Here is a 19603-nt window from a genome sequence, read left to right as displayed (position 1 = left end):
ATAATTCATTATCCATTGGCACGATCTGAAGCTTCCATGGGTTGAATCCCAAGGAAAGAAGTGAGTCCTTTCAGCTGGGTTGTTGGATGAGCTGCATGTTTTCCATTGATAAAAATCCCTCCTGAGCTCCCAGTCTGGGTTTTGGTTTCCCCAGAAAACCTTTGGAATTTCAGGGGGTTTATCCCTCGTTCCCCGCCTCTAGCTTTGCCCCCAGTGCTGTAACTTTAGCTGTTATTTCCCTTTTTAGGCTGTGATAATGCCATCATCATCTGGAATGTGGGAACAGGAGAAGCCCTCATCAACCTGGATGACATGCACGTGGATATGATCTACAACGTGAGCTGGAATCGCAATGGCAGCCTCATCTGCACAGCTTCCAAAGACAAAAAAGTCCGAGTCATCGACCCCAGGAAACAAGAAATTGTTGCTGTAAGTTTGCTTAATCATTAAAGAAACAACTGGATTCACTCCAGCAGGGAATGAGCAAGAAAATGTGGAAGAAACAATGTTCTTGCTCAGTTTAGACACCACATTCAGTTGCTTTCTTCAGAAATTACAGGAGGAATAGTAGAGGTTGGAGGATTTGTCTGGGTTTATTTGGATTAGTGTTTGAACTGGGATTTTAGGGCTCAGTTCTAAACCTGCAGGAGTGTAATTCCACATCTAATCCTTTTGTATAATTACAGTTCCAGAGTTGTGCATGCAAAGCAGGGCTTTAGTTGTAGCTTGCAAAGAGGTTTTCCTTCAGCTTTGCAAGAGGCTGATTGGAATGTTCCCTTCCCCCGTGGCTCAGCGATCGGGGAGCAGGGAAGGAGAGTTGGATGTTGCAACGATGGAGGAGCCACCACTCCAAGGGCTGTTCTGTTCACTGCTAATCCTGCCCTGCTCCTCTCTTGCAGGAGAAAGAGAAAACCCACGAGGGAGCGCGGCCCATGCGAGCCATTTTCCTGGCGGACGGGAACATCTTCACCACCGGCTTCAGCCGCATGAGCGAGCGGCAGCTGGCGCTGTGGAACCCGGTAGGACCCCCCACTGCATCCAGGGAGCCACCAGCCCAGCCCTGCAGCCATGGGATCATGGAATGGGCTGGCTTGGATGGGATGTTAAAGCCAATCCCATTCCAACCCCCTGTTCTAGGCAGCGACACCTCCCAGTGTCTCAGGTTGCTCCTGGCCTTGGATGCTTCCAGGGATGGAGCAGCTTCTCTGGGCACCCTGTGCCAGGGCCTCAGCACACTCACAGAGAAGAATTCCTTCCTAAATTCACACTTCATATGCTTGAGGTTATTCCCTCTCCGTCTGCTGCCTGCTCCTACTTTGATTTTGGCTGTGTGGTGACTCAGTGAAGGAACTGAGCAGGAGCAGCACTCAGCTGGGAGCTGCAGGTTGGAAGATGCAGAGGGGCTGTGGGAAGGTCTCTGCTCTCTGTGCATTGTGCAGAGCAGGACAGCAACAATCCCAGGAGGGTTCAGAGTGGAAGGGACCACCTGGATTGTGTCCAGGTGGCTTTTGAGTGTCCCCAGGGAAGGAGGCTCCATCCCATCAACCATCACACATCCCATCCCACTGACACTAACTCACTGTGTCACATATTTCCCTTGACTTGGTGAATTTTCCTGGCTCCTGTTTTTATTTAATTTAGTGATTAAAATGCCTTTGGGGAATGAATCAGCTCGTGAACATTCCCAGCATTTGTTGTAACACACGGATCCTTCTGGGTGGTGCAGACACCACTGGGAGCTCACTGCCTACACAGTTTTAATAATTTAGACCCTCTCTCTATGAACAGAAGCTTTTCCAGTCTTTATTAACATCTCTGACATTTTTATTTCCAGAAAAACATGGAGGAGCCAATAGCCCTTCATGAGATGGACACCAGCAATGGGGTCCTGCTGCCCTTCTATGACCCAGACACCAACATCATTTACCTGTGTGGGAAGGTAAGGAGAGCCTTTGGAGGCACCTGGAGGGGAGTGGTGCTGTGAAATGTTCCCCAAAAAATCAGTAAATGTGGGGCTGCAGAGAGACCAGGCTGCTCTGGAACGGGTTTGATCCTCACTCTGCAGAACCTGGGAAGGACCTGGATGTTTCTTTGAGATGGATTAGGTAAAGCTGTTCCTAATGCAACAAGTCCCACACTGTTGCCAAAACATTTCTTGCTGGTGTTAACCTGGATGATTTTACACTGGTATGGGAGGAAGGTACATTTTGGGTGTTGTCCTCCTCGTCCTTGGAGATGTTGGAGTCTGTGGCAACTCTATAATTTCGTGGGGTTAAATAATATAAAACTGGAATTAGGTGCTCCTTTCTAAAAGCAATTTGTAGGAATTTGGTGTCCACATGTGTTGGACTCCTACAAATAGGAGCCAAAGCCAAGATGAGCAAGGAATTCCTCAGGAGGATCCATACAAGTGTGTTCATGAATCCCATCTTTGTAGCAGCTGATAAGGAATATTTGGTTTCTATCTGACCCCCTCCTGCAGTTTCATTGACAACAGTGTGGTGGAATTGCTTGGAATTAAGGATAGGCTGGTTTATAGCCTTTCTGCCTGATTGTGGCAGAAGGTTTTTCCACAAGAGGTGAGGAAGGGGCCGCTCCCAGCCTGGAAGCACGAGCTCAATCCCTGTCCCACAGCGCTCGGAACAGGGATTGTTCATTTGATGGATCCAGATTGTGGAGGGGATCATGGACAGCTGTGAGCTGTCCATGGCAGCATTCCTGGAAGGGAAGGCTGTTGGGAGCAGCAGTGTGGGCACAGGGAGCACAGGTGCTGCAGCCTCTGGAGGGTCTCCTGGGGTTCCTTGCAGGGTGACAGCAGCATCCGCTACTTCGAGATCACGGATGAGTCCCCGTACGTTCACTACCTCAACACCTTCAGCAGCAAAGAGCCGCAGAGGGGCATGGGGTTCATGCCAAAGAGGGGCCTTGATGTCAACAAGTGTGAGATTGCCAGGTGAGGGGGAGCTGGGAATTTCAGGAGTGGTTAAAGCAGCAGAGCAGTGAGCACGGGGCAGCCGTGGTTCAGAAAACCCGGGAAGGGCAGGAAACATCTTGGGATGTTGGCTCCAGGAGGGAGCAGCACTGCTGGTTGGGAGCATGATCCATCTCTTCTCCCAGGAAATAAGGATAGGACAAGGGGAAACATCCCAGTTTCTTCATGGAAAGGGTGGTCAGGCATTGGAAGGGGCTGCTCAGGGCAGGGGTGGAGGGATTTAACAGCCATGTGGATGTGGCACTTGGGGTCATGGGTTGTGGTGGCCTTGGCAGTGCTGGGGGAATGGTTGGACTTGATGGTCTCAGGGATTTCTGTGCATCTTTGGAGTTGCTCCTTTCCCATCTCCTCCATCTCCCTGATCCCACCTCTCCATTTCCTGGGCAGGTTCTTCAAGCTCCACGAGAGGAAGTGTGAGCCCATCATCATGACGGTTCCCCGCAAGGTGAGCACTGCCCTGGGGCTGGGCTTTGGAGCAGCTCCTGCCTCCCAGAGCTCCTGACTGACCCATGTCCCCTGCCTTGCAGTCTGACCTCTTCCAGGATGACCTGTACCCAGACACAGCCGGCCCAGAAGCAGCTCTGGAAGCAGAGGAGTGGTTTGAGGGCAAGAACGCTGATCCTCTCCTCATCTCCTTGAAGCATGGGTACATTCCAGGCAAAAACAGGGATCTCAAGGTGGTCAAGAAGAACATACTGGACAACAAACCTGCTGGGAACAAGAAGAGTGATCTCATCAGTGCTCCAAAGAAAGCAGCGGATGCCTCAAACCCCGTGAGTAAACTCCAGGAATTTTGGGGGTGGGACTAGTGACAGGACCCAGGGAATGGCTGGAGCTGTGTCAGGGGAAGGTTAAGCTGGATATCAGGGAAAGGTTCTTCCCCCAGAGGGTGCTGGGGCACTGAACAGTCTCCCCAGGGAATGGGCATAGCCCTGAGGCTGCCAGAGCTCCAGGAGAGTTTGGACAGTGCTCTCAGGGACAGGCTGAGATTGTTGGAGTGTCTGTGCAGGGCCTGGAGCTGGACTGGATGATCCCTGTGGGTCCCTTTCAGCTTGGGATATTCCATAACTCTGTGAATCTAATGCTTCTGTAGATATGGAAGATCACTTGGAATTGTTTTTTTCTAAAGCACAGAACCATTAAGGTAGAAAGGGGGATCTTGAAAGTCTGAGTCCAACCCTAACCCAGCACCAGCACCTTGTTCACCACTAACCGCTGTCCATTGGGACACAGGGGAAAATAGAAGAGCAGGGACTGGCCCTGGATGGGAGCTCCAGACTTCCAGCAACCCCACTGGGAGGAGCCCTTTCCATGGAAAACCCCAGAGCTCTCCTCACTCATCCTTCCTTACCTTGCAGCAAAACGATGCCAAATTGGAGGAGATCCTGAAGGAGCTGAAATGCATCAAGGACACGATCTCCAACCAGGACGAGCGCATCGCCAAGCTGGAGCAGCAGATGGCCAAGATCGGGGACTGACGGGGCCAGCCCAGGCACATCCCAGCTCCCAGTTCAGCCAGCAGCAGCCTGCAGCATTCCAGTATGAGCTTTCCTCTTCTCCTCAACCCACCTCGACAAGAGCCCATGATTTCAAGCCAAGCTTTTTAGTGAAAGATTTTTTTTTTTTTTTTTTTTTTTTTTTCATTTCCCGATGTTCCGGTGAATTTCTGTGACTGTGTCAAAAACAAGGCAAAAATGAGAAGTGCTACTTTTACAGGTTTTTTTTTTTTTTTTTGGGTTTTTTTTCCCCAGATGTTATTATGAATCCTTGAAAAACTAATCCGTTCTTGACTTCCAATGTCGTGCCCAAATATCTTTTTTTAGATTTAGGGACCAACGCCACATTGTTCTTAACCATTTTTATTTTTATTAGAGTTGCCAAAAAATAGAAAAAAAAAAGCTTTTATTTTTCTTATTTGCCACTTCTGCAGTATTTGTGTTTCCATTCCAAGGGACAGGGGATGTGGGGGGTGTTTACACTGTGCAGAGAACAAAGCTGAAGCTATTTTGTATAAATCCTCCATTTGGAACAATCAGGTGGGTTCCCTTCCCTTCTCTTCCCTGTGGAATCCCCTTGGAGATGGAATCAGCTGCCTTTCCTGCTCCACAATGTGTCCCCAGCCCCATTGGCTGACAGAAAATTACAAATAGATCATTCTGAACAAGAGGATTTATTTCCTACTGAAGTTTTAAGCCAGCACCATGTTCCCATTTTCCTACAATCCCAAGGTTTTGATGCCATGACCAAACTCCTGCATTTTACTTGCTCATTTTTATTTCCATTTTGAGACAGAAGTGACTTCCATGCAGGAATCCATGGAGCATGGAGTTGCAGATGAGCTGTGGGCTGCCAGCAGTCCTTGCTGACCCCAACACTCCTGAGCTCATGGATTTTGAGAAGCTTTTGGAATCCATCAGCCCTTCCCACCAGTGCTGATGATAGGAATTTTCTGTGCTTCCAAGGCAGCATCAGCAGCAGAAAGGTGATTTTTCCATGATAATTCTCCACAAACAAAATGCCTCTGTTGTTACTTTTTGACCATTTGTTTTCTCCTGTCCATCATTCCCATTCCTGCCTCCCACCCTGCCATGCTGGAAAGCTTTGCAGGAAAGGATTTGTTCCCAGATCAGATGAGCAACCCCAAACCCCCCCCCCTGCACTCCCAGCCCTTCAGAGCAGAAGGGACTGGGAGGGTGGATTTGATCCCAGTTTGGAGAACTGGTTTCTCACACAGCTCCTTTGGGGTCCTGCAGGGAGAAGCCCTGTGAGTGCTCCAGGCTGGCTCCTCCTGGAATTCCATGGAAGCTCAGCTCAGCCAAGCTCTGCTCAGGCTCCTGTGAAGGAGCTGTCAGGGATGGGGCAGGCTGGCTCCCTGCTCCCAGGCTGTGTCCTTGTGCTGGGAATGGGATCCAGGACACCCTGGAAAGTTGTGCCAAGCAAGGTTGGTGCTGCCATTCCTGGCACAGCCCATCCAGAGGTGGGCAGAGACCATCAGGGGTCTGAGAGCTCTGGATCCCTGTCCCAGCTGGACTCTGTCCCTGTGGCAGCTCCCAGTGGACACGAGTCCCTTCATCCAGGCTGAAGTGATTGATTTTTTTTATTTTCCATTAGTTTAGCTAGGAATTCTCCGATTTTTCCATTTTTCCCCAATGTTTGCATGTTCAGAACTTCCAGTTAAGGATTCCCTGTTGTGGAGGGATGTGTGTGTGGAGGCAGAATCGGGGATGTAGCTGGAGAGGCACAAGGATGGGACGGAGGAGACAGAGGATGTGGTGGGATTGCAGAGCAGGAAAGCTTCAGAAAAGTGGGATTTCTGTGTTTTAGGGACAAGTGGCACCCCCTGCCCTGTGCCCGTGGATCCACAATCCGGCTGCTCCGGGTTCTTTGGCTGTTTGGTGACGTTTCTGTATTGCAGTAAATGCCTGAGATGTGTATTTTTATGGATTTTTTTTTTTTTTTCTCTTTTGGAACCCGAACCCGAAGGTCGTTCTCCCCACAGTGGTGATTTCTGTGTTGATTTGTACGTGTGACTTCAGGGTTGTGTGCTCGGAGACCTCGGGTTTGTTCCTAACATTGGAGGGAAATCAGTTTTGGGAGCCGCTGGATTGAGGTGCCCGGGGGTGGGGGTGTGGGAGATTTTAGTTCCTAGCCTGTATTTTATTTAAATGAACTGATGCCTCGCCAGGCTCAACCGGAGTCAGTGCCTGAAGCTTTTTGTAGCCGTGATATCCCGGGAGAGAACCAGCCCAGTCCGGAAAGACGCGCTCTTATAGAGCGGCCAGAGTATCTGTCCAAATATTTGCTTCCATTTTCAAAAGATAAAAGTCATTGATTATAAACTGCCTCTGCCTGGCTTTTCCTTTGGTTCTCGGTGTGCTGCGCCCACCCCTGGTGTTCCAGGTCTGGTTGATAACTGGGGTGTGGAATGATGGACACTGGAGTGGCTGAGGGGGTCCTTGGGGAACTTCTGCTCCTCTCCCATTCCTGGGGTCACACGTGGAATCCTCCTGGTGATTCCCAGTGATGAACCCAAGAGCTTGGCTGGATGTGGGATGTGATGGCACAGATGGGGTGGATGGTGGTGGTCAGGAAAAGCCCTGCATTGGAACTACCCTGGATCCGGGGGGGCTCATTCTGCCCTTCCCCGGGAAGTCTGGAATGACACAGAGCCCGGGCTGAAAACAGCATCTCTTACTCCGCCCAGGTTTGAGCTTTCTCAGGGCTGCGGCGTTTCAGGGGATGTTGCACAACCACCGGAACACCCGAGCGCGGCACCACCCCAAAGCCGGGCAGGGATGCTCCAGAGGCAGCACCCGCTGGCACCATGGATCCATCCCAGGGATGCTCATCCCACAGCCCCATTTCTCCCCTCTTGCAGCCCCCCGGGCAGGTGTTTTGGGGCAGGGCGGGCTGGGGTTCGGGGTGCGGGGGGGTGTTGACGCCCCGAGCCCGTTCCTGCGGATGTGCCTCTTGCAGCACCTTCCTGCGGCTGCGGCTGCGCCTCCCGCCCGGAGCCTGCGGTTGGGGCGGGGGATTTCCTGCCGTGCCAATGCCACGAGGCCGGGACAACACCCGGGACAACACCCAGCAGCCCCCCGAGAGCCCCTCCGAGCATCCTGGGGATGGTGCAGAGAGGAGGAGCCCGGCACGAGGGTTGTGCAAAAAACATCAAGTCAGGCCCTCCTCCTCCTCCTCCTCCTCCTCCTCCTCGTGTGCTAAGGCGTTTCCCGGTGTGGCGGTATCTCCGGCACCCAGGCCCCCTCCCTGGCCATGCCCACACCGTGCCCGGGGGGGGTGGCATCCCTGGCACCAGGTTCGCCGTCACTTCTGCTTTCGGAGCGACGCGAACCCCGGCGCGCAGCTGCTCCGCGGGGCCGCCGCTGGGGCCGAGCCGGGGGCTCCCACAGGGCAGGAAGCCCCTTTTTGGGGTGCAACCCTCCCCGAGGGGTGCCCGCCGCCCCCCAGCCCTCGGTGGCCCCACTCTCGGCGTGACGCCCTTCCCCCGCGGGCTCTGCAAACCGCAGCCGCTTTTCCGCGCTCGCTCCCCGCCCCGCCCGGCCGGAGCTGCAGGCGGACGCTGCCCACGACGCCCCACGGGTGGGTGCCGCTGCTGGGGCTGCCCCCGGGCCCCCGCCGCTGAGACCTGCAGTCGGGATCCCCCCGCGTTCATCGGCACAGGTGAGCCCCGGAGGGAAGGGGATGGATTCGGACTCAGCCCTGGGGATGCTCAGGGTCCCTGAGGGTGCCGCGCTCCGTGCTGGCCCCTGGGGTTTGGGGATATGGGAGCATTGAGCCCTGTCTGGATGCTGTTGGGTGCAGATCCTCGGGAACCTCTGTGCTGCCGAGAGATTGAGGGATTGATGATGGAACAAGGGGATTTGGGGAGAGTTTGGGGTGGATTTGCCTTTCCTGCTCCAGCACAGAGGCTCATGGTGGCCCTGAGGAGCCCTGTGCCAGCCCGGCGGGCGGAGGGGGAGGACACGGGGGCTCTGTCAAAGCGTGGCTGCATCCCTGTGGTTTCATTTCCACACAGACTCATCCCGCAACTGCCCCTTCCCGCAGCAGCCGCCTCCATCGCGGCTGATTTCCCATTTCCAGACACTCAACTTCCTTATCAAAACTTGCTCCTGGAGCGGAGCCACCCCCGCAGGTGGCGGCTGTAGCAGGCTGGGTGCATCCTCCATCCCCCCAAACCCGAGGGGGAGGAGGATCCTCGGCTGGAGTGTGATCCCGCGTTGGGGCAGTTCCATGCTCGGCATTCTCCCGCGGGGAGCAGGACCCCGATGTCACCTGCCCTTTCTGTCCCCTGCAGGTCCCATGGCGCTGGGCTGGGCAGTGCTGGTGCTGCTGGTGCTGAGCCCCCTGCGGGCGTGTGGGGCTGAGCTGCTGGAGCCGGGGCTGCCCCGGGGCGGGCAGTGGGTCTGGGGGGTGGCCAAGCCCCGTGGGAAGAGGGATGACAGCGGGCAGGAGCCCGGTGCCACCGCGATGATCGGCAGTGACAAGAGCGAGGGTGTGTCTGTGCCACCACCAGCACCCGTCACCAAGGCCAGCCTGCTCCGGGTGCCGACCACAGCCGATCCCATGGATGATTCCCCCGAGCCTGAGCTGCTCCTGAGCTCTGCAGCACCAGAGCCCAGCACCAACACCAGCCTGCTCCGAGTGCTTGCAGCGTCCACCACAGCCGAGCCTTTGGATGAGACAGATTCCCCTGAACCCGATTTACTGGAGGATTCTGCGGCACCAGCAGCACCCAGCGCCAGCACCAGGCTGCTCTGGGTGCCTGTAGTGTCCACCACAGCTGATCCCATGGATGAGACAGACCCCCCTGATCCCGACCTGCTCCTGAGCTCTGCCCCACCACCAGCACCCAGCACCAAGGCCAGCCGGGCGCTCGTGGTGCCAAGCACAGCTGATCCCATGGATGAGACAGATTCCCCTGATCCCGACCTGCTGCCAGGCTCAGAGCCCGGCACATCCTCGGCACCCCAAAGGAGCATCGCCACCACCACCCGCAGCTGGCTCACGTCACCCTTGGAGGAGGACACAGTGACTGATGGCCTGGACAGCGGCTCCTCCACGGGCCCACGCTCAGCTGCCCCCCCAGCCTTCGTCCTCACCACCACGGGCTACAAGAAACCCAAGAAATCCGGAGCTCCGCCTGCAGCGACCCCCCCGGCCCCTTGGGACACGGCGGCGGTGCCCTGGGAGCCCAGCGGGGTGATGAGCAGGTGCCTGCTGGCCATCGTGCTGCTGGGGCTGGTGGCCGCCACCTTCGTGGTGTGCACGGGCGTGCTGGGCTCGCTGCTGTGGCGGCGGGCGCGGACGGGGCAGCGCCGCTTCAGCCGCACCGAGATGGTTTGTATCTCCTCGCTGCTGCCCGACGCCGAGGCGGCCGCCGGCCCCCGGCCTGTCCCCGCCCGGCGGCACAAGCTGCTGCTGCCCGACGGCAGCTCCGAGCCCGACGGAGACAACCTGACTCTCAGCAGCTTCCTGCCGGAGCACTCCTGAGCCGCAGGGATGGATCCCGCATCCCGCATCCCGCAGCGCTGCGGTGGAGCGGCGGGCGGGGGATCCCCTGTCCCCCGGTGTTTTAACTTGGACCGGTGTGAATGAGCTGCTCCCCGCGGCCTGCTCAGCCCTCGAGCCACATCCCATTAAAGAATTACCTGGACATGGTGGTCTCTTCCTGGCAGGGCCCCTTCCCTCCCCTCCGCCTGCCCACATCCTGCTGCCAAAATTTCGCTTCTCCGTCCTCCCTCTCAAGCCCCTGGGGGAGCAGAAATGAAACCCGCGGCCGCCCCTCGCCAGGCAGGGAGCAGATGCCGAGACCTTGGGGACGGGACCGCAGCCCCCGGGACCTCCTCCCCTGGTGGGAGCTGGGGCGGAAACGGGGGAGGGGGACAGGGACAGCGACAGCGACAGGACGGGCGCGCTGGTGGCACAGCGTGTTCCTGCCTGCGGTCGCTGCAGCGAGGCGGGGACGCCTCCGGAGCCGCCGCTGCCGGTCAGGTGGCCCTGGTGGCCGCAGGGTCCCGGCAGCGTCCGGCAGCGCTGGTCCCGGCTGGGACTGCGAATGGGAGAGGTGGGGAGAGCAAATCCCTGAGAGGCCAGCGAAGGTCCCACCATTTCACCTGCTCAGGCAGGTGTCAGCCACTCCTGGAGCCACCAACTGATCCCTTCCTGATCCCTTTCCTGGGCAGAAATAGCTCAGGACTGACCCTGTCGTGCCAGGCTCAGTGTTCCCGTTTTCCCATTTTGCTCCACCCAGGCTCCCCATCCCCACACCCCCATATCCTCACATCCCTACATCCCCATCCCTGCTATGACCAGGTTCAATGTCCCAATCTCTCCATCCCCGCCCCTGCCCTGCCAGATTCAGCATTCCCATCCCTACATCCCCATATCCCCTTCCCCACATCCCCAAGCTTGCAGCCTCCTCCAAGGCCACTCTGGGCTGTCTGTCCAGGGAGAATTGCCAGCGTGGTCATTCACCTGCATCCCAGCCCTGCTGCCTGTTTACATTCACCCTGTGCTTGGGATATTTTCCATCTGGATCCTGGCAGCTGCACGGCCCTGCTCTGGCTGTGAATGTAAATGTTTATGGGTGAGTCAGCCAGCCCAGGGGACCTGCAGCCGGTGGTTGTGGCTGGTCCTCATGCAGGACATCCTGACCATGGGCTGGCTCCTTGCTGGTGCCACCCTGCCAGCCAAAGCAGCCAAGGGGGAAGAGGGATACTCCCATCCTCTGGCTTCATCCCACAGCAGCTCATCCATCCCCTGCCCCCGGTGAGGATGAGGTGTGTCCCGAGGAATTGGATGAGTGCAGATCCGAGGGATTGCTCCCGTTCTCCCAGCCCTGTGCCGGGTGTTCTCCAGCAGGAACCCAGCGAGGATAAACTTTCCTCCGCAGCGGGAGCCGGGGATCGCCCTATTTGGCGCAGTCAGCAGGGCTGTCGGGCTGCCACCGCCCAGCTCACGGCACAGGAATGCACGGGAAGCCTGCGAGGTGTCACAGCAGCATCCTCAGGGGTCCCTGAGCAGGAGAGCAGCGCCAGGGGGGTGGAACCGGGCTGTGGTGGGTGACACGAGGCTGGGGTGGCACCGGGCTGTGGTGGGTGACAGGGGGCCGGGAGTGGCACCAGACTGTGGTGGGTGACACAAGGCTGGGGTGGCACCGGGCTGTGGTAGGTGACACAAGGCTGGGGTGGCACAATCCCACGTGCAGCTCTGCAGGATGGGTCCCCTCCGGGTATTTTGCTGGCACAGCAAAGCACAGCCCAGGGAAGTAAATTAGAAGCAGAGCAAGGCTGAAATCCCTCAAATTAGCGGTTCCCCGGGCGGGCTGTGCCGCCCAGCCCAGCCCTGCCCGGCCCCGCGTTCCTGCTGCCCCAAATTACACAGCGGGGCCGGGCGGTCCCGGCCCTGCCCAGCTCCGAGGGGCCGGGCCCGCGCCCGCCGCAGGCAAAAACGGCATCGTAATGGCCGGTGGGAGCTGGCACCGGGAACGGGACCGGGATCCCGGCTGCGAGGGTGGGGACGCTGGGCAGGGAGGGATGGGGACTCTGAGCAGTGAAGGGCAGCGTGGGATGCAGATGCTGGGCAAGGAGGGATGGAGACTGTGGGCAAAGCAGGATCCTGGCCGGGGATGGGGTTTGTGGATGAGTGGCACTGGGGACTCTGGACAAGGAGATTGAGCCCAACACCGACATTACGGTGCAGGGAGGGAAGCTCAGCCCCATCCCCACCTGGGCTGCTGGAACTCCTCCAGGCCGCCCTCTCCTTTGGCCTCCCCTCGCCTTTCCCCCTTCCCCTCTAAGATTTCATCACTGAGCACTTAAGGCCGGGAAAAGCCGCCCCAGCAGCTGCTGGGAGCCGCCGGGGCAGCCAGACGGACGGAGCCTTTATTTCGGGGAGCCGCGCCGCCGGCAGCGCCGCCGGAGAAACCCCAGCGGCGCCAGCTCCCCTCCTGCCTGGGGACACAATCCCTCCTCCCCGGCTCCCGGGGGTCACGGTCCCCAGACGCTGGCCGTGGCTTTTTGGGGGTCTGGCAGGTCCCCAGAGAGGAGCAGAGGAAAATAGCAACAGCATGAGGTCATGCAGCGGCTGCAGCCTCTTGAGCAACCTCAGGCCAGGCCGAGGGGACCAGGGCAGGGGGAGACAGAGCTTGGGGGGGGCTCAAGAGATGCCCCCAGATCCGAAAACTGGTGACCAGGACCCGGGGAGTTGAGCAGCTGCTGGGTTTGTCTGAGGAATCAGACAAAATTCCCCTGTATCCCTGCCTGCAGCCCAAGGCAGAGGTGCCTAGGCCAGAGCATTTCCAGGCTGGATTTTAGTAAATGTTCTACCAAAATTAAGAGAATGTCCCAAGCCATGTTTGCCCCACTGCCTCAATAATACCAGGGCACTGAGCCCACATCCCTCACTGTCCTCCCTGGACCCTCAGGTGGGTTTTACCCCCACTTCGTGGATAAAAACAACATTCAAATCAACCCCTTGTGTGACCCCCATCCCCGCTTGCACCCCAAAATGTGGCCCCTTGCAGGGTTGATGATGGGGGGGCACCGTGGTTTCTTTGCTGATGGGATAAACCAGGAAACACCCCCAGCCCCAGCTGGAGTTCATCTGGGAGGGGGCTGGGGGCTGCCTGCCTTTCCCTGGCCTCCCACACCCCCTCCCCATCCCGGCTGTAATGAGAACAAGCTGGTCCCGGGCTGCGACGCAGGGGGAGGAGGAGAAGGAGGAGGAGAAGAGGGAGAAGGAGGAGGCTCCATCCCAGCAGGCTGCAGAAAGGGGCTCGAGGTGTGTGGGACAGATCCCGGCTTCCCGGCTCCCTCCCGCCGGCTGCGGGCGAGGTGAGGCTCCCACTGGATGTGCCAAGCTGCTCCCCGATTTTTGGGTGGCTCTGGAGCAGGGCACAGGCTGTCCCACAGCCGGGGGTGCTGTGGTGAGGGTTGGGCATGATCCCCTTGGTGGGACACGGGATGGAATTGGCCACATGGCCGCATTCCCAGGCAGGAATCGGAGCGTGCTGCGTCTGGACAACACCAAAATCGTGAATTTCTGGAGTGGCTGGGAAGCGGAGCTGGGAATGAGCTGTGGGTCTGGGGCTGGAATGGTGTTGGGTTGGGGTGGAGGGCTGGCAATGCCCCTGGTGCCAGGCCCTGCTCTTGGCACTGCTCTGGGCTTTGCTCAGCCCCTCCATGGCTGCCGGGGAATTGGTGCCGTCCCCATCCCGGGACTCCTTTCCCGCCGAGGGGCCCCTGTCTGGGGTGAAGAGGAGGATGAAGGGGCTCAGCCCCTCAAACCCTTCATTCTCCCGGTGCTGGTCAGTGCTGTGACCCCACAGCCGCAGCAGGGCCCGTGGGGAGCTGGGAGGGTTGGGGGTCGGGGGCACCTCCCACCTCTGCTGCCGTTTTTTTGCACTGGATTAATGGAAACCAGATTGTGCAGCCGGGAAAGAGCCTGGAAGCCAAATCCTGCTGCTGGAGTGCCTCGGTCTGTAGAGCTGCTGGCTCGGGTTTGTTTGGGGGGAAATGGGATGTGGGTTGGGATTTGTGGGGAGCCTAAGGTTGGGGAATTGTCATGGGGGGTCCCTGCTGATGGAGCTGGGGAGCTGTTAGCTGAGAGCTCCCCACGGAGCCCTGGGAACGGCTCGGTGGCGATACGTGGCGTGGCACGCGCTGCTGTCCCTCGGGAATGTCTCAGGACGTGGTGGAGACGGTCACGTCCCTCTCCCAAATCCCGTGGGGTGCAGAGCCCGGCCAGGGGCTCACCACAGCTGCAGGGTGGGAAGCGCGTGTCCCGTGTCCTACAGCACGCTGTGGGCTGTGGAATGGGGCAGATCCAGCCCCATCCAGGCAAGGAGCAGGGCACAGGGACAGAGCCAGCCTTTCCCCCTGCACCACGGACACTCAGGCAGCCGCCAGCCCCATTCCCTGCACCCCAGCTCTGGGGCTGCCCCTTTGTCCCACACCCCATCCTGGCTCCTCTCAACCACCATGGTGGCACTGGGGTGAAATCCTGCCCCAACCTATTTTTAGCCGTGCTCCAGCTGGGAATTAACGGTCTGGGACTGGCAGTTGGGAAATGCCTCTTGCGCCGGGCCCAGCCCCTTTGCAGCGTTGCCTGTGTCAAAGTTTCCACTGTAAACCTCCATTTTTTAGGAATTCTCTAATCAGCCAAATGACCGTTGTCTGGAGCCAGGCACTGGCAGCAGCCCCAGTCCCCCAGCCTTGAGCAATCCCACCCAGCTGGCTTCCAGCTGCACCCTTGGAAAACAACTGCAGCTTTGCTCTGTCAGGGTGACAAAACCAGAGCGGCTTTTCTACTTCCACAAGGAAATTTGGGTGGGTAGGGGCTGGCTTGGGGGGTGCTCTGTCGGGGTATTAACATGTCCCACTCCCCTCTGCATCCCACAGGTCTCCTGCACAAATCCTGGCAATGGGCTCAGCCGTGGGCACGTGGCTGCTGCTCTTGGTGCTGCTGGCGGCGGCCCCGGCAGAGGCGGCAGCGCCGCGGCACCGCCCGGTGCTGCCGGACACCGCGGGCAGCGGGGACGGCGACGAGGCTTCGGCCACGCTGCCCGCCCAGCCCGTGACCCCCCGCGTCAGCCCCACGCTCGGGGACGTGCTGGGGACCACGGTGACCAACAGCTCGGCGCCGGGCGTGCTGGACAGGCTGGTGACTTTCCTCAAGGACTACCTGCTGCTGGTGGTGGTGGCGGGCTCGCTGTCCTTCGTCCTCCTCTTCATCATCTGCGCCGCCGTCATCGTCAGGCAGAAGCACAAGGCCTCTGCCTACTACCCCTCCTCCTTTCCCAAGAAGAAATACGTGGATGAGCGGGACAAGTCGGGGGGAGCGCGGGCGTTCAGCGAGGTGCCTGAGAAAGCGGCCGAGGCCGGCGCGGAGGAGCCGCTGGACGGCAGCCGGCAGCTCCAGGCTGACATCCTGGCTGCTGCCCAGAACCTCAAATCCCCCCACAAGGCGCCGCTGGCCAACGGGGCCCGGGCCGAGCAGAATTCCCCTCAGCAGGAAGAGGAGGAGAAGGAGGAAGAGGAAGGAAAGAAGTTGGGGGATGAGCAAGCCAAGCCCCCTGCCCAAAATCCAGGTGTGGAGGAAGGGGCGAGCGCAGGAAGCAAGGAGACCCCTGATGCATCCCAGGATGGTGCCCAGGCTCCCTCTGGAATCTGAGGAGGGACAGAGCCCTGGGCAAGCTGAGGAGCTGCTGCCTTGGGACACACGATGGACATGGTGGATGAGGCTCTGTACGTAGGTGGTGGCTCAAGGAAGCCCTGATGAAGATCCCATTGCCCCCCATCTCCCCTGACCCTGGTGCTGATGGGGGGGATTTGCCAGCTGCTGGTTTTCCTCAGCCCAAGGGGCTTCTCCCACCCCAGGCACTGGGTGGGTGCATCCCCCCAGCTCCAGCTCTGCCCCCACTGTGCCACCAGCTTCCTCCCAAATGTTATCTTAATCAGCAGCAGCAGCCTGGTCTGTGCCAGGCACCTGGCTGGGAGCTGTGTCCCTCTGGGAAAAGGAATGGGACCAGGGCTGGAGGGCTGTAGGACATGGGTGAGCCTTGCCCATGGCCACCCAGGAGAGAAGAGGATGAGGATTTAGGGACAAGGACCTTCTTTCCTTCTTTTACCCCAGAGCCCAGCTGGATTTTTGCCTCATTTCCTGAACTCCTTCAGCTAGAAATAAACATTTCCTCCGCACAGCTCCTCTCCTGTGTGTCTCTGTGGGGTGGCCAGGGGACAATCCCTGTGTCCCTGTGCTCCTCCAGGGGCACAGCTGGAGTGGACTCCAGGGGCAGTGGAGCCTTGGGCAGGGTGTTATCAGTCCCCACATCAGCACATCACGTGCCCTTCCAGGAACCCTTTATCTTGTACCCACAGCTCTGGGGCCAAGGGGGGGCTGTGGGGCTCAGCCACGTCTCTGGGGTGCAGCTGCTGCAGTGGGGACAGCAGGGAAGCCTGGAAGGTGAGAGAGACTGTTCTGCAGCACATCCCCACATCCCTGTTTTATCCCATTATGTCCCTGCCTCAGGACAACCTTCCCTTGGGAGGAGTGTGCCACCACAAAGAGCTGATTTTGTCCCAAAGCAGATGAGAATGTGTGAAGTTTCCCAAATTTTTTTTTACACTGGGAAATAACAGGATTCTTCCATGAGGGAGAGGCACGTTCTGCACTGCTGGGGGTTGCCAGGAGCTGAGGAACCACAAGAGGGACCTTGTGAGTGACAGACGTGTGACCTCTGTTAAAAACTACAAACATTGTGCCCAGATGGAGTAGAACGAGACAATTAGTTTTTTAAATGTGGTTTTAAATGTTTAACAACATCCTCAGTATGAAAAATGGGAAGTGAGGTGTCTTGTGGGGTAAAAAAGTGAAGTTTGCCAGTGTGCTGTCTGCTTGGTTTGGAAATGCTTCCCTGGAAAGGAGGAACTTTGGGAGCTCCCCCTCAGCTCTGCATTCCAGCTCTGCTATCCCCCACAGGGTATCCAGCCTAAGGGTGTATTTTAGAGGGACTGGTTTTGGTTGGAAGGGACTTACAGCTCATCCAGTTGCAAACCCCTTCCTTGGGCAGGAACACCTTCCTCTAGCCCAGGATTTACAGCTGTAAGAGAGCACCTGGTGAGTGAAAAAGTGAAATTCTTAGGGAAAACACCCCGAAATTCAGGTTGCTCCTCAATCAAGAGCTTCAAAAATTAACAGTGACAGGATGGGAGCAGAAACCACCAGTGTTTCCTGGCCACTTTTCCCTTTGGCACCTGCAAAGTGTCTCCCAGAATTCCAAGAGCAGGAATTTGCCCCAGGATTGTGAAACCAACCCTGAGGCAGCCGGAGCCAAGGGCGGCGCCGCAACTCTCACACACACATCCAAACCAGGGCAACGCTTCCCACCAAATTCCATCAAGTATTAAGCAAAACTAGACATCTTCCCAAAATAAAGATCAAAGTGCAGCCCTTCCAGTACCGGCCAGTAGCGGGGTTTGGTCTCCGGAGCGGAGTCTTCCCGAGGGGCAGGAGCCCCATCCGTGTGAGCACTACAGAGTGGCTGGACACCACAGGGACACGTTGTGCGTAACTTGTGCGTATCTTACAGCTTGAGTAGTGCACAGGGTCCTACTACAGCTCGGGAATTGCACTGCAGAGTGAGGGGGGAGCAGGGGGAGCTGCGCAGGCAGTTCAGGCATTGTCGGCTTTTTTGTCCGATTCTCTGTTTGGGTCCTGCTTCAGTTTGTAATCGGCCAAGGCAGCCTTGATGGCGTCTTCAGCCAGCACTGCAAAGCAAAAAAAAAAAGAGGATTTAAGGACAATTCAACAGCTTTTGGGGCAAAAGATGAGGTAAGAACAAAAGCAGGCAGCGGTGAGCAAACAAGACCAGCAGCACAGATTGATCTTAGGAGCAGAATCTAAATGGAATTCCTAAAATACTGAATTCCTATAATGCTGATTTCATGTAATATAACTTCATATAATAATGTAATTCAGAATCTGATTGTTTATTATAAGTCTACTGAGCCACAAGCTCCAAAATATTGAAGTGATCTGAAAATTCTTGAATTAACCCTGAAATCTGAACAAGCTTTCTCATTGTGCAGAAACTGTTTGGATAACAGCATCTAGAAGCATCTGTGCTACTTCCAGAGTATCTGAGATCCTGGGTTTTTACTTACTGGAGCAGTGCAGTTTGACAGGGGGAAGGCAGAGTTCCTTGGCAATATCTGTGTTCTTGATTTTCAGCGCTTCGTCAACCTGAAACACAGCAGAGGTGGTCACACACTGTTTGTGTTTGCTAAGAAGGTTTAATGCTCCAGAGCCAGCAGAATCCACAGGGGAGTTCATCTCAGCTGCCCAGGAATGTGGGAATTAAGGACTGCCAGACTGACATATCAGTGTCACACACTGTCCCCACTTGGGCTGCTTTGAGTCTGTTCATCTTCTATCACAATATTGAGGTACATTAACTGCTGGCAGAAAAAAACCAATCTAACTGATCTAAAGATTCTCTAGAATTAAAATTTCTGCCATCAGCCTGGTTTTGCTCATTGCATAAGACACATAGTAATTTCCTGGTGGAATTGTTCAAAAAACCAAATTGTTAAAAAAAAAAACAATGGATGTGGCACTTAGTGTCACGGTCAGTGGCGGAGCTGCCAGTGCTGGGGGAAGGGTTGGCTTTGAGGGCTTTTCCAACCTTAATGACTCCCTAAGGAGAAAGGCAATTATTACCCTACAATGACAGTGCTGGCAGTCACTTTAACAGCACAAAGTAACGCAGGGACTCCCTGGAGGGAACTTCCCAGAGAACACAGGCAGCGGGAAGCTCTGCAGCGTTCCCGGAGCTCCCTCACCGTTTTCCCTTTGACCCACTCCGTGGCCAGCGAGCTGGAGGCGATGGCCGAGCCGCAGCCGAAGGTTTTGAAGCGAGCGTCCACGATCCTGCCGTTCTCGTCCACTTCCACCTGCGGGAGCATTTTGGGGGCACTTCAGCGCCCGGTTCAGCTCAGCCAGGTTCCCCCAGCCGGGACTGGCCCAGCCCCGGGCACAGGGCATGAGGGCAGCCCGTGCTGTGCCCTGAGGGGACATGGGCAGGTTTGACCCTCACAACAGCCCCGTATGACCCCAGCGGGTCCCCAAGGTCACCTGAAGCTTCATGACGTCGCCGCAGGCCGGGGCGCCCACCAGGCCGGTGCCCACATTCTTGGCATTGCGGTCCAGGGAGCCGACATTGCGCGGGTTCTCGTAGTGATCAACCACCTGCCAAAACACAGCGTCAGCGAGAACCACACCGAGCCCCCCGGTCCCTCCCGGTGTCCCGCTCGCCCCTCACCTTCTTGTGGTAGCCCAGCGCGGCCGGGGCCGGCCCGGGCCGGGGCCGCAGCAGCGCCGCCCCCGCCGCCCTCAGAGCCGCCATCTTGACTGAGGGGAGGGGCAGCGTCCGCCTCCCTTTTATAACCTCGGGCGAGTTGGCCACGCCCCGGCCACGCCCCTTCGTCCCGGAGCCCGCGTCTCACCCCGGTCATAGCGGCCGGTCAGTCGGTACGAGCGCTGGAGGCTGCCTGTGGGAAGCGCCTCGCGCTGTTGCTTAAACGATCAGTAAAT

General features: G+C 57.5%; 4 protein-coding genes across 8 annotated transcripts in view; 3 read left to right on the top strand and 1 right to left on the bottom strand.

Moving 5' to 3' along the window:
• Positions 1-6834, top strand: part of CORO1C (coronin 1C) — a 47638-nt gene extending 40804 nt beyond the window's left edge. For all 3 annotated transcript variants that reach the window (XM_056503894.1, XM_056503896.1, XM_056503897.1), the window contains exons 5-11: positions 248-429; positions 900-1019; positions 1835-1939; positions 2808-2953; positions 3380-3437; positions 3520-3765; positions 4351-6834. In XM_056503894.1, coding sequence (XP_056359869.1) covers positions 248-429; positions 900-1019; positions 1835-1939; positions 2808-2953; positions 3380-3437; positions 3520-3765; positions 4351-4470 — 977 coding nt within the window. In that variant the 3' untranslated portion in view covers positions 4471-6834. The remainder of the gene's footprint in view (positions 1-247; positions 430-899; positions 1020-1834; positions 1940-2807; positions 2954-3379; positions 3438-3519; positions 3766-4350) is intronic.
• SELPLG (selectin P ligand) lies at positions 6831-10163 on the top strand. Its single transcript, XM_056503898.1, has 2 exons — positions 6831-8170; positions 8805-10163. The coding sequence occupies exons 1-2, from the start codon at positions 7615-7617 to the stop codon at positions 9998-10000; spliced, it is 1752 nt and encodes a 583-aa protein (XP_056359873.1). The 5' UTR covers positions 6831-7614; the 3' UTR covers positions 10001-10163.
• Positions 10164-13027: 2864 nt separating this feature from the next.
• On the top strand, positions 13028-16211 carry TMEM119 (transmembrane protein 119). Of its 3 annotated transcripts, none has more exons than XM_056504356.1 (2): positions 13028-13344; positions 14911-16211. In XM_056504356.1, exons 1-2 carry the CDS (start codon positions 13040-13042, stop codon positions 15680-15682), a joined length of 1077 nt encoding a protein of 358 aa, XP_056360331.1. In that variant the 5' UTR covers positions 13028-13039; the 3' UTR covers positions 15683-16211. The 3 variants fall into 3 exon arrangements, with proteins under 3 accessions (XP_056360331.1, XP_056360330.1, XP_056360332.1); XM_056504355.1 differs by lacking the exon at positions 13028-13344 and adding an exon at positions 13908-13987; XM_056504357.1 differs by lacking the exon at positions 13028-13344 and adding an exon at positions 14205-14838.
• A 1180-nt stretch (positions 16212-17391) lies between these two features.
• Positions 17392-19436, bottom strand: ISCU (iron-sulfur cluster assembly enzyme). Its single transcript, XM_056504358.1, has 5 exons — positions 19332-19436; positions 19145-19258; positions 18853-18963; positions 18175-18253; positions 17392-17778 (listed from the first exon to the last, which is right to left on the bottom strand). Exons 1-5 carry the CDS (start codon positions 19413-19415, stop codon positions 17684-17686), a joined length of 483 nt encoding a protein of 160 aa, XP_056360333.1. The 5' UTR covers positions 19416-19436; the 3' UTR covers positions 17392-17683.
• Positions 19437-19603: the final 167 nt, after the last annotated feature.

Source organism: Oenanthe melanoleuca, chromosome 15, assembly GCF_029582105.1.
Source record: "Oenanthe melanoleuca isolate GR-GAL-2019-014 chromosome 15, OMel1.0, whole genome shotgun sequence".
NCBI classification, from domain to species: Eukaryota; Metazoa; Chordata; class Aves; order Passeriformes; family Muscicapidae; genus Oenanthe; species Oenanthe melanoleuca.
Note: the sequence above shows the minus strand (reverse complement) of the source record. Positions and strands in the feature narration are given on the sequence as shown.

What these genes read in the sequence shown, in the direction of transcription:
- SELPLG (XM_056503898.1), top strand. Translation starts at nt 7,615, where the DNA reads ATGGTGCAGAGAGGAGGAGCCCGGCACGAGGGTTGTGCAAAAAACATC. An exon ending in CCCCGCGTTCATCGGCACAG is followed by an intron (nt 8,171 to 8,804) that starts GTGAGCCCCGGA and finishes TGTCCCCTGCAG; the next exon opens with GTCCCATGGCGCTGGGCTGG.
- ISCU (XM_056504358.1), bottom strand. Translation starts at nt 19,415, where the DNA reads ATGGCGGCTCTGAGGGCGGCGGGGGCGGCGCTGCTGCGGCCCCGGCCC. An exon ending in CGCTGGGCTACCACAAGAAG is followed by an intron (nt 19,259 to 19,331) that starts GTGAGGGGCGAG and finishes GTGTTTTGGCAG; the next exon opens with GTGGTTGATCACTACGAGAA. An exon ending in AGTGGGTCAAAGGGAAAACG is followed by an intron (nt 18,254 to 18,852) that starts GTGAGGGAGCTC and finishes GCTGTGTTTCAG; the next exon opens with GTTGACGAAGCGCTGAAAAT.
- TMEM119 (XM_056504356.1), top strand. Translation starts at nt 13,040, where the DNA reads ATGATGGGGGGGCACCGTGGTTTCTTTGCTGATGGGATAAACCAGGAA. An exon ending in TCCCGCCGGCTGCGGGCGAG is followed by an intron (nt 13,345 to 14,910) that starts GTGAGGCTCCCA and finishes TGCATCCCACAG; the next exon opens with GTCTCCTGCACAAATCCTGG.